Source organism: Bos javanicus, chromosome 15 (assembly GCF_032452875.1).
Source record: "Bos javanicus breed banteng chromosome 15, ARS-OSU_banteng_1.0, whole genome shotgun sequence".
Taxonomy (NCBI): Eukaryota; Metazoa; Chordata; class Mammalia; order Artiodactyla; family Bovidae; genus Bos; species Bos javanicus.
In genome coordinates this window covers 47620167-47636206 of record NC_083882.1, presented here as the reverse complement: position 1 = coordinate 47636206, position 16040 = coordinate 47620167, and the positions used below count along the sequence as shown (strand labels likewise).

The window sequence follows — 16040 nt, the reverse complement described above, 5'->3', positions numbered from 1 at the left end:
TCAGCCTTCTTCACAGTCCAACTCTCACATCCATACATGACCACAGGAAAAACCATGGCCTTGACTAGACAGACCTTTGTTGGCAAAGTAATGTCTCTGCTTTTGAATATGCTATCTAGGATGGTGGTGAGGATTAAATGAGTTAATATTTATGAAATTCTAAGGCTGTGCTTGGTGTATATTAAGCATGAGTATGAACCAAGAATGTGTTTAAACTATGTTTCTATTGTAAATTCCTGACATTTAAATTTTTGGGTTCCATGATTTAAAGTGCAATACTGAACAGAGACGAGAGACACAGAGAGAAGACCCACAACTGAGACTTTTTTCTGTTTTTCCAAATCTAGGAGGGTTAAAAAAAAAAGCAATACAGGCATAAAACTAAAAACATACAATTTTCTTAATGACTCCACCAGCCTGATCATGATAATGCTGAACCAAACAGACGTGACACCAGCCTCCTTCATTCTTAATGGGATCCCAGGACTGGAGGACATGCACGTGTGGATTTCTCTCCCGTTCTGCTCCATGTATGCTGTGGCTGTTGTAGGGAACTGTGGTCTCCTCTACCTCATCCGCTATGAGGATGCCCTGCACAGACCCATGTACTACTTTTTGGCCATGCTTTTCCTAACTGGCCTTTTCATTAGCTCTAGTACAATCCCCAAAGCCCTCAGCATCTTCTGGTTCCATTTCAAGGAAATCAGCTTTGATGGATGCCTGATCCAGATGTTCTTCGTCCACACCCTAACAGGAATGGAGTCTGGGGTGCTCATGCTCATGGCCCTGGACCGCTATGTGGCCATCTGCTACCCTCTGCGCTACTCAACTATCCTCACAAATCCTGTCATTGCAAAGGCGGGTCTCTCCACCTTTCTCAGAGGGGTGTTGCTCATCATTCCCTTCACTTTCCTCACCAAGCGCCTGCCCTACTGCAGAGGCAATGTAATCCCCCATACTTACTGTGATCACATGTCTGTGGCCAAGTTGTCTTGTGGCAACATCAAGGTCAATGTTATCTATGGTCTGATGGTGGCCCTCCTGATTGGGGGCTTTGACATCCTATGCATCACAGTCTCCTACACCATGATCCTGAGGGCAGTGGTCAGCCTCTCCTCTGCAGATGCTCGGCAGAAGGCCTTCAGCACGTGCACTGCTCACATCTGTTCCATTGTTTTCTCCTATAGTCCAGCTTTCTTTTCATTCTTTTCCCACCGCTTTGGGGGTCACAGGATTTCTCCTTCATGCCACATCATTGTGGCCAACATTTATCTGCTCCTACCCCCCACTATGAATCCTGTTGTCTATGGGGTGAAAACTAAGCAGATACGAGATTGCGTCATAAGGATTCTTTCAGGTTCCAAGTTTATCAAATCCCATAGTATATGAAAGAGCTGTTTGCCTATGATGAGATGTGAAAGGAAAGAATGATCCTGTCTGTTTGTCTAAGGAGAAAGCTTTCCAAGAATACGTATCTGAATTTGCCAAGTGAGTGGATAATAATCCATCTCCTTATTTTTTTTGCTTTTTTGCAGAATTCCAAAATTTTTCATGTCAAATCACCATCCACATGAGTTTTTCACGTCTAGGTTCTCTGTATAACTCAGATCTCAATAATGTCAAGTTCCAAGAATGAAAAAATACTAATGGAAACTGGTGCAATTATTCAGTAAACTGAATTAGGCAAAAGCAATGATCTGGAACCAGATGACTGAAACTGCTGTTTTTAATTGTGAATGAAGTTTCAATATAATAACTGATTTAACTGTGGAAAAATCACAGTATATTTACTTTATTCCATAAAGTCTTCTGTTTTCTCAACAACTTCTTAAAGACAAGACTGTAAAGTATATACCACAGGGTCAATAATATTATGTTGTAAGCCTTTCTGTGTCTTATGAGAAACATAGTGACCTAGAATCTGACCAGCTATCTTCTTGTATGAGTTTTTCTCATAATTGCTTGCTTCTCAGTAAATGTTTTGTCTCTCTTTTCAAAAACACTTTAAAAGTTTGCACACATTGGAAGGAGAAGTAGAGTAATGAGATTTATAATATATTATAATAAATGTATTTCTATGAGTATAGGGTTATGCACAGCAATGTTTACCTCTTTGCTTTTGAGCTGAAATAAAATGACACTGAACAATAAAATTAGTTGAACATTTTCTGGAAAGTATTCAATGTCTTCCTAAATTAAAATGAAAGTGAGATATTATGAATATATTTTTATAGCATTGTCACAGATATCATAAAAAGAATTTCAAAGTTGATTCTCCTTAACCAACTTCCAAAATTCTACATTACTTTCCCCTGATGCTACTAACTTACACTAATTTATTTCCATTCTCTAATTGATCTTTTGTTATTTTTCTTTTTATAAATGCGTAAAAAAACTTATACAAAATCATCCTATTTGCATATTTAATTTCTGTGTTCATCTGGATAGTAAAATGTATTAAAGATTGCCAGTATTCATTCTCTCCTGTTGCTCATCCCAAAATATTCTTCCCAACCTCTGGCTTTCTCCAGAATTCAATGAAATTGTGTTTGTCAGTTTCTCCAGTGATTTTATATTAAACCAAGTAGGTCTTTCTCTGTGTCAACCTTGTCATAGTTTTCACCTCTACTGAATATAATTGATTGATCTCTTTGTCTAGAAACACTTTCTTTGCTTGATTTCTCAAGTGCCACACATCCCACCCAGGTCGTTCTTCATTATCACTGAACATTTTCAACCGTGTCATTTGCCTGTTCTTTTCTTCTGGACTTACCATGGTTTCAGGTCTCTCCACTTTGCACTCTTTCCCTAGGCCTTTCAGTATAATTGGCTATAAATATCATTGCATGCTGATGACTCCCGAGTTGATAGACTCATTAATAAATTTATTAAAGCTCAGGTGTGTGTTCAAGGTGAAGTAAGCTTCATGATACCTTTTTATTCATGGCACATTAACTGTGTCATTTCTGGGACCATTTCCTGTTTTGTTTTTACTTTAATGTGCTTATTTCAGTCCTAATCCTCAGGCCTGTCAATCACAGAAATCACTATGGCGTGTTTGACATGTTCTTTGATTTGTAAATGACTTACAAATCAGCCATTTACTGAATGTTTATTTTAGAAACATATCCATTTTTACTGTATTAAACGTCACGACTTACTTTTAACTGAATTTTTGAAATGTACTTTTGCTATTATCTGTACTTCATTTCTTGCTTCTAATTATAGACTTTCATAACATGCAACCAACACTATTTTCTTAATCATTTCCTGACTATGGATATCTAAGCTTTTTTCTTCTCTCTGTCAGCAGAAATAATGCTATGATGAACATTTTTCTTACATGCACACATATATCACACATATATACACATGTGTACATATTTGTGAAACATGGAATGTGATATTTTACTTCAAATATATGCAGAGAAGTGGGTTTTCCTACTCATAATCTCTGCACATTGCCTTTAATGAAGCAGTCTTTAGATTGGTGGCCATCTTTTCAATAAAAATTATGGAATCCAGAAAACAATGAAATTATATTTCTGGAGTACTGAAAAATCATTTTCAATTTAAAATTATAATATGATGAAAATATCCTTCTAAAAGAAGATAAATGTTTATTAATATAGACGAAAGTATGTTATTCAGAACATAGAATAGTGATTACTCATGGAAGACAGAATGACAGAATTTAATAAAACCACCAGAAAAAGTGAGAGTAATTTGAAGAACATATACTCTTTAAAATGGGGAAAATAACACATAAAGTCTAAACAAATGTAGAGGTAAAATATATATAGTAATAATTAAACAAATGGCAGGAAAGAGGTTAATGGAATTAAAATCTTGATATATGCTAACACAGTTAAAATGTTAAGTGTACTGTTTTAACATACATTGATAATTAAAAGATGTATATTGCAAAGTCTAAGTTAATCTTTGCACCAACATAAAGGAATACATAACAAAAACCAAACTTGGAGAAAATTGCAACAATAAAAATAATAACACCTGTTTCATTGGTCCAAAAGTAGCAGGAAGAACAAAGGAGAAAGAACACAGGTGAGACTAAATTAAAACAGTGGGAGCATGGTACACCAGTACATTTGAAAACAAAAGGCAACAATTACAATAATGTACTTTGACTAAACAATTGAAAGAAAATGAAATGAAAGATAAGAAAATATCCTCAATAAAAATATATATGACTTAAAAACATGTATGTATAAATACAGGACAAGTTTGTGTGGCTATAGCAAAGTAGATTTTAACACAATAAATATTAGGTGTGATAAAGTGGAGCATCCTGTAATATTTATAGTAACAATTCAACAGGAAAACATAAAATAACTAAATTCACAAATACTTAATATAATTACAGACATCTATGCTTATATACACACACATAGAAGAAACTGTTAGAACTAGAAGGAGAAATCACTAATCCACAGTGAAATTGTGGATTAGATCTTTCAATATACGCTCTCAGTATGTGAAGAACAAAGAGCTAGAAAGCTCTAAATGGCTGCAGAAGGTCTGAAGAAGATAAGCATCTTAAACCAATTGGTCAATACAGAAAATAATATACAATAGTTCTAAAGTAGTTTTTATTTCTTAAATGCAAATACATTTGCCAAAATAAACAGTAATAGAATATTAGAAACTAATTTATGCCAATGCTGTTTAAAATGTAGATGAAATAAATATATACTTAAAACAATACAACTGATCTAAGAAGAAGTGTAAAGTCATAGTAGTTATAGACCTATCAAGAAATTTAATCAGTTACATAAAAATCCCCATAAGCATTTGTGTTTGTGTGTGTGTACATGTATGTACCAGGGGTTATATGATAATAAATTAAAACCAAGTAGGATTTATTCTAGGAATTCAAGGTTAGTGAGAACACAAAATGTTTTCAATTTAGAATTAAAAGAGAAAAAAAATCATAAGATTATTTCAATAGACAAAGAAGAAATTGTTCAGTTAAACATCCATTCTTGATAAAAACAAAGTAAGCTAAATTTGGAAAGGAATTTCCTTAACTTGATACTAAAAAATCCCTGTAGCTAACATCCTATTATTGATAAAATGTTAAAATCATTCTCCACAAGGATGCTAAGACAAAAACATCAATTGTTCACTCTTCTATCCAACATTGTACTAGAGTTCAAGCAATAGAATAAAATAAAGGAAATAAAATACATTTGATATTCAAAGACATGAAACAAATGAAAATGGAAACACAGCACACTGAAATCTAGGGGATGCTGTGAAAGCAGTCCTAAGAGGAAAGATTATAGCAATAAATTCAGAGATTAAAAAGAAGATCTCAAATAAACAACCTAACTGTATATTTCCAGGAACCAGCAGAAGAAAAAAATCAAATGCAAAGTTAGCAGAAGGGATAAAATAACAAAAAATCATAGTGGAATAAATAAAATGGAAACCAGAAAAAAACATGAGAAACCAAAACTAAGTTTTTGAATAGATATACAAAATTGACAAATCTTTAGCTAGACTAAGAAAAAAGAGGGAGGACTCAAAAAAGTAAAATCCTAAAAGAAAGAGCTATCACAACTGATATCACCAAAATACACAGAATCATAAAAAATAACTATGAACAATTATATGCCAACAAATTGTATAAGCTAGATGATCAAATAATATACAGACCATTTACTGTTTTAGATTCAAATTGCTTCTTTGGTCTCTGGGACCACTTTTTTGAAAAAATGTTAATTGAAGGATAATTACAATATTGTGTTGGTTTTTGCTGTACATCAACATGGATCAGCCATAGTTATACATACGATCTCTCCCTCTTGAACCTCCCTCCCACCCCACCCCACCCTTCTAGATTGTCACAGAGCCCCAGTTTGAGTTCCCTGAATCATACAGCAAATTCCTACTGGCTATCTATTTTACATATGTTAGTGTATATGTTTCCATGCTACTTTCTCCATTTGTGGGACCACTTTTCATGTGCTGGCTAAACAGTTTTCACGTGGATGCTTCAGAGGCACCTCATGCTTGACATAACGTAATTTGAACTCTCTCTTGCCCTGTAACTTGCTCTTTTTCCAGTCTTCTTTAAGAATGTGAATAGCATCACCTGTCATCCCACTGCATATACCAAGAAATTAGAATTGTTGCCCACGTCTGCTGCATATCTTGCATTGCAGGCAAATTCTTTACCACTAGTGCCACCTGGGAAGTGCCCTTCAGGTATAAAAATGATCAATTTTATCTCTAACATATCTTCCAAATCTATCTGCTTTTATTCATTTTCACTTCCCCTATCCGGGTTCAAGACACAGTCATCTCTCCCTTGGATTACTGTTGCCTATCTAATCTGTATCCCTGTTACATTTAATCTCATCTTCACACTGCTGCTATTGTTAAACCTCCACTTTCAGTGGTCCCTTACTATTTTAACATTAATTTGCTTGTAAGTTTCTGCCCTCTGTTATCTTAAAAGTACTATTTCCCACTGTATTTCATTCTCCACTATATCTCAGAGCTAATGCCATATTTATCCTCTTTTATTACATTAAATATGCCAAGATCCTTCTCATTTGGGAATCTGAAACTTCCTAGAATATTTCATCTGTTTCCTTTTTCTCCCACTAAAAACATGCCATTTTAAACTCACGTTGAAATATTTGTCATCAACATAAATTGGTATTGCTTCAGGAAATCCTTCTCTGACACCAAAACTAAGTTAATTCTTTTCATTTTAAGTTCTCAGATCTCTGGGTACTTTTGTTTCAAAGCACTTCTTTAATCTAAATAATATTTGCTTCATTATTTACCTAACATTTTATCCTTAGGTCCCAGCTAGATCACAATTTCCATGAGAACAGGGACTATGAGAGGTTTATTGGTCATTTTATCCCTACCATGCATTTTCAGTTCAGTTCAGTCACTCAGTCATCTTCAACTCTGTGACCCCATGGACTCCAGTATCCCAAGCCTCCACGGCCATCACCAACTCCCAGAGTTTTCTCAAACTCATGTCCATTGAGTCAGTGATGCCATCCAACCATCTCATCCTCCATTGTCCCCTTCTCCCCCAACCTTCAATCTTTCCCAGCACCAGGGTCTTTTCAAATGAGTCAGTTCTTCATATCAGGTGGCCAAAGTATTGGAGTTTCAGCTTTAGCATCAGTCCTTCCAATAAATATTCAGGACTGATTTCCTTTAGGATGGACTGGTTGGATCTCCATGCAGTCCAAGGGACTCTCAAGCATCTTCTCCAAAACCATGCATTTTCAGTAAAATAGCAACTCAGTATCTATTTTGGGGTCAATGAGTACTTTCTACTTTAAGATTATTTTTTTCTTTTGAGTGCAACATCCTAACTACAGAATTTAGGAACATGTGAATTTTTGTACTCAACAATTCAGACACTCTAATAAAATTATCAACCTCTAGAGAATCATCTTGGCTTCATCAATGAAGATTTTGTTTGTTTGTTTGCTTATGGAAGTTCTCAGGTTAAGTTACTGGGAACCTCGCTAAGTTAATCTCCTTTCCAACCTTTCAGGATTTAATATCTTGGGAATTCAGTTTCTCTATGGGCCATTCTCTTCTCAAGTCTCCAAAGGAAATCCATTATCCTTAGGTCACTAAGCTAGTACTACCTCCCATAAATTCCAGAAACTCATAATTTCTGTGCTGTGAGTCACCTGAGAACATTTTTTCATCTTATGTGAAATCTTTTTAAAATAGTTGTGCTTTTTCCCTTCCTGCTGTTAACCTCTCCTCTTCCTAGGAACTTAGACTGTGAGTCTCAGCATATAACCACAGTAAGTACTAAGCCTTGACATAGTCACATTGGTTAAATACTAGAGCATTCAATGGCTAATCATTAACCTTTTCTTATTCTGTTTTTGGCAATACTGTGGACAAGAAAGTGACCCTTGCTTCTACCCCAGGAGGACATAGAAACTTGGAGAACCTATTCAAGGGAATTATGGCTAGAATTATTTTTGAATGTCTCCTGTGGAAGTATGCATCAGCAGTGGACTGCCACAGGGACAGGGGTTCTGGGTACAGCAGACCTGGGTATGGCAAAAGCCCTCTTGGAGGAGGTCACCATTAACCCCATCATAGAGCTAGACTCTTGGAGGACACAAACAGAACCTTGTGTGCACCAAGACCCAGGAGAAAGAAGCAGTGACCCCATAAGAGACTGATCCAGACTTGCCTGTGAGTGTCCAGGAGTTTCCAGCAGAGGCGTGGGTCAGTGGTGGCCTACTGCAGGGTTGGGGCACTGAGTATAGCCATAAATGCATGGGATATTTTTAGGGCAATGCCATTATTTTCATTACCTCCAGGATAGTTTGGACCAGGTAAATAGCAGGGGGGGAACATAGCTCCACCCATTAACAGAAAATCAGATCAAAGATTTACTGAGCATGGCCCTGACAATCAGAACAAGACCCAGTTTCCCCCTCAGTCAGTCTCACCATCAGGAAGCTTACATAAGCCTCTTATCCTTCTTCATCAGAGGGCAGACAGAATGAAACCCACAATCACAGAAAACTAACCAATCTAATCACATGGACAACAGCCTTGTCTAACGCAATGAAACTATGAGCCATGCTGTGTAGGGCCACCAAGACAGATGGGTCATGGTGGAGAGTTTTGACAAAATGTGGTCCACTGGAGAAGGGAATGGCAAACCACTTCAGTATTCTTGCTCTGAGAACACCATAAATAGTATGAAAAGGCAAAAAGATGGGACACCGAAATATGAACTCCCCAGCTTGGTAGATGCCTGATACGCTACTGGAGATCAGTGGAGAAATAACTCCAGAAAGAATGAATAGACAGAGCCAAAGCAAAAACAACACTCAGTTGTGGATGTGACTGGTGATGGAAGCAAGGTCTGATGCTGTAAAGAGCAATATTGCATAGGAACCTGGAATGTTAGGTCCAAGAATCAAGGCAAATTGGAAGTGGTCAAACAGGAGATGGCAAGAGTGAACGTCGACATTCTAGGAATCAGCGAACTAAAATGGACTGGAATGGGTGAATTTAACTCAGATGACTATTATATCTACTGCTGTGAGCAGGAATCCCTTAGAAGAAATGGAGTAGCCATCATAGTCAACAAAAGAGTCCGAAATGCAGTACTTGGATGCAATCTCAAAAATGACAGAATGATCTCTGTTCATTTCCAAGGCAAACCATTCCATGTCACAGTAATCCAAGTCTATGTCCCAACCAGTAATGCTGAAGAAGCTGAAGTTGAACAGTTCTATGAAGACCTACAAGACCTTTTAGAACTAACATCCAAAAAAAGATGTCTTTTTCATTATAGGGGACTGGAATGCAAAAGTAGGAAGTCAAGAAATATCTGGGGTAACAGGCAAATTTGGCCTTGGAATATGGAATGAAGCAGGGCAAAGGCTAATAGAGTTTTGCCAAGAGAATGCACTGGTCATAGCAAACACCCTCTTCCAATAACACAAGAGAAGACTCTATACATGGACATCACCAGATGGTCAACATCAAAATCAGATTGATTATATTCTTTGCAGCCAAAGGTAGAGAAGTTCTATACAGTCAGAAAAAACAAGACTGGGAGCTGACTGTAGCTCAGTTCATGAACTCTTTATTTCCAAATTCAGACTTAAATTGAGGACAGTAGGGAAAACTAGACCATTCAAGTATGACCTAAATCAAATCCCTTACGATTATACAGTGGAAATGAGAAATAGATTTAAGGGCCTAGATCTGATAGACAGAGTGCCTGATGAACTGTGGACAGAGGTTCATGACATTGTACAGGAGACAGGAGTCAAGACCATCCCCAAGAAAAAGAAATACAAAAAAGCAAAATGGCTGTCTGAGGGGTCTTACAAATAGTTGTGAAAAGAAGAGAAGGGAAAAGCAAAAGAGAAAAGAAAAGATACACCCATCTGAATACAGAGTTCCAAAGAATAGCAAGGAGAGATAAGAAAGCCTTCCTCAGTGATCACTGAAAATAAATAGAGGAAAACAACAGAATGGGAAAAACTAGAGATCTCTTCAAGAAAATTAAAGATACCAACAGAACATTTCATGCAAATGGGCTCAAAAAAGGACAGAAATGGTATGGACCTAACAGAAGCAGAAGATATTAAGAGGAGGTGGCAAGAATACTCAGAAGAACTATACAAAAAAAACTTCATGACCCAGATAATCATGATGGTGTGATCACTCACTTAGAGCCAGACATCCTGGAATGTGAAGTCAAGTGGGCTTTCGAAAGCATCACTTCGAACAAAGCTAGTGGAGGTGATGAAATTCCAGTTGAGCTCTTTCAAATCCTAAAAGATGATGCTGTGAAAGTGCTGCACTCAATATACCAGCAAATACTGGAAAATAGAGCAGTGACGACAGGACTGGAAGAGGTCAGTTTTCATTCCAATCCCAAAGAAAGGCAATGCCAAAGAATGCTCAAACTACCACACAATTGCACGTATCTCTCACACTAGTAAATTAATGCTCAAAATTCTCCAAGCCAGGCTTCAGTAGTACATGAACCGTGAACTTCTAGATGTTCAAGTTGGATTTAGAAAAGGCAGAGGAACCAGAGATCAAATTGCCAACATCTGTTGGATCACTGAAAAATGAAGAGAGTTCCAGAAAAAAATCTATTTCTGCTTTATTGACTATGCCAAAGCCTTTGTGTGGATCAGTGTGAACCGTGGAAAATTTTTAAAGAGATGGGGATAACAGACCACCTGACCTTCCTCTTGAGAAATCTATCTGCAGGTAAGGAAGCAATAGTTAGAACTGGACATGGAACAACAGACTGGTTCCAAATAGGAAAAGGAGTACATCAAGGCTGTATATTGCTACCCTGTTTATTTAACTTATATGCAGAGTATCTCATGAGAAATGGTGGACTGGATGAAGCACAAGCTGGAATCAAGATTGCTGGGAAAATAGCAATAACTTCAGATATGCAGATGACACCATCTTTAAGGCAGAAAGTGAAGAACTAAAGAGCCTCTTGATGAAAGTGAAAGAGGAGAGTGAAAAAGTCGGCTTAAAGCTCAACATTCAGAAAACTAAGATCATGGCATCTGGTCCCACCACTTCATGGGAAATAGATGGGGAAACAGTGGAAACAGTGGCAGACTTTATTTTGGGGGCTCCAAAATCACTGCAGACGGTGACTGCAGCCATGAAATTAAAAGACGCTTACTCCTTGGAAGGAAAGTTATGACCAACCTAGACAGTGTATTAAAAAGCTGAGACATTACTTTGCCAACAAAGTCTGTTTAGTCAAGGCTATGGTTTTTCCAGTAGTCGTGCATGGATGTGAGAGATGATAAAGAAAGCTGAGCACTGAAGAATTGATACTTTTGGACTGCAGTGTTAGAGAAGACTCTTAAGAGTCCCTGGACTGCAAGGAGATCCAGCCAGTCCATCCTAAAGGAAATCAGTCCTGAATATTCATTGGAAGAACTGATGTTGTACAAGAAACTCCAATACTTTGGCCACCTGATGTGAAGAACTGACTCACTTGAAAAGACCCTGATGCTGGGAAAGATTGAAGGCAAGAGGAGAAGGGGACAACAAGAGATGAGATGGTTGGATGGCATCACCAACTCAATGGACATGAGTTTGAGTAAACTCTGGTAGTTGGTGATGGACAGGGAAGCCTGGTATGCTGCACTCCATGGGGTTGCAAAGAGTCAGATACAACTGAGCAACTGAACTGAACTGAACTGAGAGCTAGAGTTAGAAAACATTAAGTTTGTATGGTTGCCCCCCCCCCTTGGTGCAGTGGTAAAGAATCCTCCTGCAATGTGTCAGAAAGATCCCCTGGAGCAGAAAGTGGCAACCCACTCCAGTATTCTTGCCTAGGAAATCCCATGGACTGCGGAGCCTGATGGGCTACAATCCATGGCGGGGGGAGGTGGGGGCAGCAGGGGTTACAAAGAGTCGGACACGACCTAGAGACTGAACAATGGTTGCTCTAGAAACTACCTCTTCTAAAAACTATTGCCAGATTATCTTCAAGATTCATATATTAACTGCTAACCTCAAATTGCTGAAAATTTTTTGAAAAAAATTATTTTCTTTTTGTGATCTCAGACTCGTTCCTTCTCTTAAATGTACTATGCAAGCAAATATCAATCAAAGGAAAAATTTTAAGGAAAATGGGAAAAATGTCAAAGCTACAAGAATGATTACAAGAATGCATGGTAATAAATGAGTGTTTGACAAAAATACCAGACTTTGAACCACCAAATGGGCTACAAACCTCCAAACTCTCATAATGGAGGTATTGTACTGGGATCCTTCAGAACTCTCATCTAAAAATCCACAGTCAAACTAGTTTTATCTCCAAATCTACTTGTCACATCCATTAAAATTTGCTGAAAAAAAATTTAGATGATTTTAATGTTCATCAAATCATAGCCATCATTTAAAAAGGGTGATTTGTATCATTATTAGGACATGCGTGCTTATTCAGAGAAGTAGCAAAAACATCTGAAAATAATTCATCTAGTTTTTAATATGAATCTTCTTTTGCTGGTAATGCCAGAAGGGGAATTTTAATTTCTTTTTAGAATTTTTTTTCTGATTTAAAAGCAATTGTGTCAAGAATAAACGTATAGGTAATTTAAATTGTTAATGCGTACTGCAAAGTCGTTTCAGTCATGTCCAACTTTTTGCCGCCCAATGGACTGTAGTCCACCAGATTCCTCTGTCCATAGGATTCTCCAGGCAAAAATATTGGAGTGGGAATCTCTGCCCTCTTCCAGGAGATCTTCCTAATCGAACCCATGTCTCCTATGCCTCTTGCATTGGCAGGTGGGTTCTTTACTACTAGCACCACTTGGGAAGCCCAAATGGTTAACTAAAATTACTTTAAATATTTTATTTCAAAACTTTCTCATACAATGTTTTAAAACATAATTTTCCAGTCTCTGTTTTTTTACTCATAAATCTGAAATAGCATTTCACATGGTCAAAATAAAAAATTTTAGTTAAAAGCAAATATTTTGTCTGAAGTATAAGATACAAAGAGGTAAAACCAAGAGTTGATCTCAGTTGACTCATTCATGTCAGAGAGTGCATTCTGCACTATAAAGGAATTTGAATTATATTTGAAAGAAATGCAAGGGCATACATTGTTTTAAGCAAGGGAATATCAATTTTAGAAAGGTAAGATTATTGACAAAAAGAGAGAAGCATGGGGAGAGAAGGTGTGACCAGGTGAGATGATAGAAGCAATAATACTGAAGAGAAGGGGTGTATGAGTGAAACAAAAGAAAGACATCAACAACAGAGTAAGGAAGCAATTATTTGTGGAAAGGAAAGCCCAGTTAGTAAATTTTAAGCTTGTCTAGTTGGGCCCTTGGACAGAATAAAAGTTCATGAGGAGCAGTCCTGGCAGGGCTTTTCTTTAGAACTCTGTGGTAGGCATGATGTAGACATAGAAAACACAGCAGGAAGGAGAGGGCAGAAATGAATTGAGAGAGTAGCATTGACATATATATATATATATATATATATATATATATATATATATACACCATGTGTAAAAGAGATAGACTGTGGGAAGCTGCTGTATAGCACAGGGAGCTCAGCTCAGTGTTCTGTGATGACCTAAATGGGTGGGGTAGAGGGGCGATGGGAGGGAGGCTCTAGAGGAAGGGTATATATGTATACCTATAGCTGATTCATGCTGTTGAACAGTAGAAACTAAAACAACATTGAAAAGCAATTATACTCCAATTTTTTAAAAGTACGTGAAAAACAATAGAGTCTGAGAAAAGCCAATGAGTCTAGTTTTAAACATGATTCTAAATCTACAGTGGCCACTGTGAAGACAAATCATTCTTATTCATTAAGTAAAATCAAAAGCACCTTATTCCCTGCCCCTAAATCCTGTTTTACATGTCTTCGTATGTTCTTTAAGATTCAACTAAAAAATAATAATTTGCTAAGGTTGCTTCCTATATGAATACTTATATTAACAAATTTAATCATTATCATTTAACTTCTTTTAAACTATTCTTCTGTGGCCACCTCAGAAGTCCATACAAAATCAAACATCAAAGAAAGCTTTCCCCTATCAATCTGCAACATGCTTTATGTCTACAAATCTTTAAAAGTCTGTAATACCAAGGCGGTCCTAAGATGGTGGAGGAATACAGGAACGAGAAAAGGGTGCCCACTTTCACCATTACTATTCAACATCATTTTGGAAGTTTTGGCCACAGCAATCAGAGCAGAAAAAGAAATAAAAAGAATCCAAATTGGAAAAGAAGTAAAACTCTTACTGTTTGCAGATGACATGATCCTCTACATAGAAAACCCTAAAGACTCCACCAGAAAATTACTAAAGCTAACCAATGAATATAGTAAGGGTGCAGGATATAAAATCAACACACAGAAATCCCTTGCATTCCTATACACTAATACTGAGAAAATAGAAAGAGAAATTAAGGAAACAATTGCATTCACCATTGCAACGAAAAGAATAAAATACTTAGGAATATATCTACCTAAAGAAACTAAAGACCTATATATAGAAAACTATAAAACACTGATGAAAGAAATCAAAGAGGACACTAATAGATGGAGAAATATACCATGTTCATGGATCGGAAGAATCAATATAGTGAAAATGAGTATACTACCCAAAGCAATCTATAGATTCAATGCAATCCCCATCAAGCTACCAACGGTATTTTTCACAGAGCTAGAACAAATAATCTCACAATTTGTATGGAAATACAAAAAACCTCAAATAGCCAAAGCAATCTTGAAAAAGAAGAACAAAACTGGAGGAATCAATCTGCCTGACTTCAGGCTCTACTTCAAAGCCACAGTCATCAAGACAGTATGGTACTGGCACAAAGACAGAAATATAGACCAATGGAACAAAATAGAAAGCCCAGAGATAAACCCACACACGTATGGACACCTTATCTTTGACAAAGGAGGCAAAAATATACAATGGATTAAAGACAATCTCTTTAACAAGTGGTGCTGGGAAAACTGGTCAACCACTTGTAAAAGAATGAAACTAGAACACTTTCTAACACCATACACAAAAATAAACTCAAAATTTGATTAAAGATCTAAACGTAAGTCCAGAAACTATAAAACTCTTTGAGGAGAACATAGGCAAAACACTCTCCGACATACATCACAGCAGGATCCTCTATGACCCACCTCCCAGAATATTGGGAAAAAAAGCAAAAATAAACAAATGGGATCTAATTAAACTTAAAAGCTTCTGCATAACAAAAGAAACTATAAGCAAGGTGAAAAGACAGCCTTCAGAATGGGAGAAAATAATAGCAAATGAAGCAACTGACAAACAACTAATCTCAAAAATATACAAGCAACTCCTACAGCTCAACTCCAGAAAAATAAACGACCCAAACAAAAAATGGGCCAAAGAACTAAATAGACATTTCTCCAAAGAAGACATACAGATGGCTAACAAACACATGAAAAGATGCTCAACATCACTCATTATCAGAGAAATGCAAATCAAAACCACAATGAAGTACCATTTCATGCCAGTCAGAATGGCTGCGATCCAAAAGTCTACAAGCAATAAATGCTGGAGAGGATGTGGAGAAAAGGGAACCCTCTTACACTGTTGGTGGGAATGCAAACTAGTCCAGCCACTATGGAGAACAGTGTGGAGATTCCTTAAAAAACTGGAAATAGAACTGCCTTATGACCCAGCAACCCCTCTGCTGGGCATACACACTGAGGAAACCAGAAGGGAAAGAGACATGTGTACCCCAATGTTCATCGCAGCACTGTTTATAATAGCCAGGACATGGAAGCAACCTAGGTGTCCATCAGCAGATGAATGGATAAGAAAGCAGTGGTACATATACACAATGGAGTATTACTCAGCCATTAAAAAGAATACATTTGAATCAGTTCTAATGAGGTGGATGAAACTGGAGTCGATTATACAGAGTGAAGTAAGCCAGAAAGAAAAACACCAATACAGTAAGACTCTGATGCTGGGAGGGATTATGGGCAGAAGG

At 37.1% G+C, this 16040-nt stretch overlaps 1 protein-coding gene across 1 annotated transcript; it reads left to right on the top strand.

Moving 5' to 3' along the window:
• The first annotated feature begins 360 nt into the window (after positions 1-360).
• Positions 361-1440, top strand: LOC133261253 (olfactory receptor 52N4-like). The gene has a single exon (XM_061439762.1). It carries the CDS (start codon positions 424-426, stop codon positions 1387-1389), a length of 966 nt encoding a protein of 321 aa, XP_061295746.1. The 5' UTR covers positions 361-423; the 3' UTR covers positions 1390-1440.
• Positions 1441-16040: the final 14600 nt, after the last annotated feature.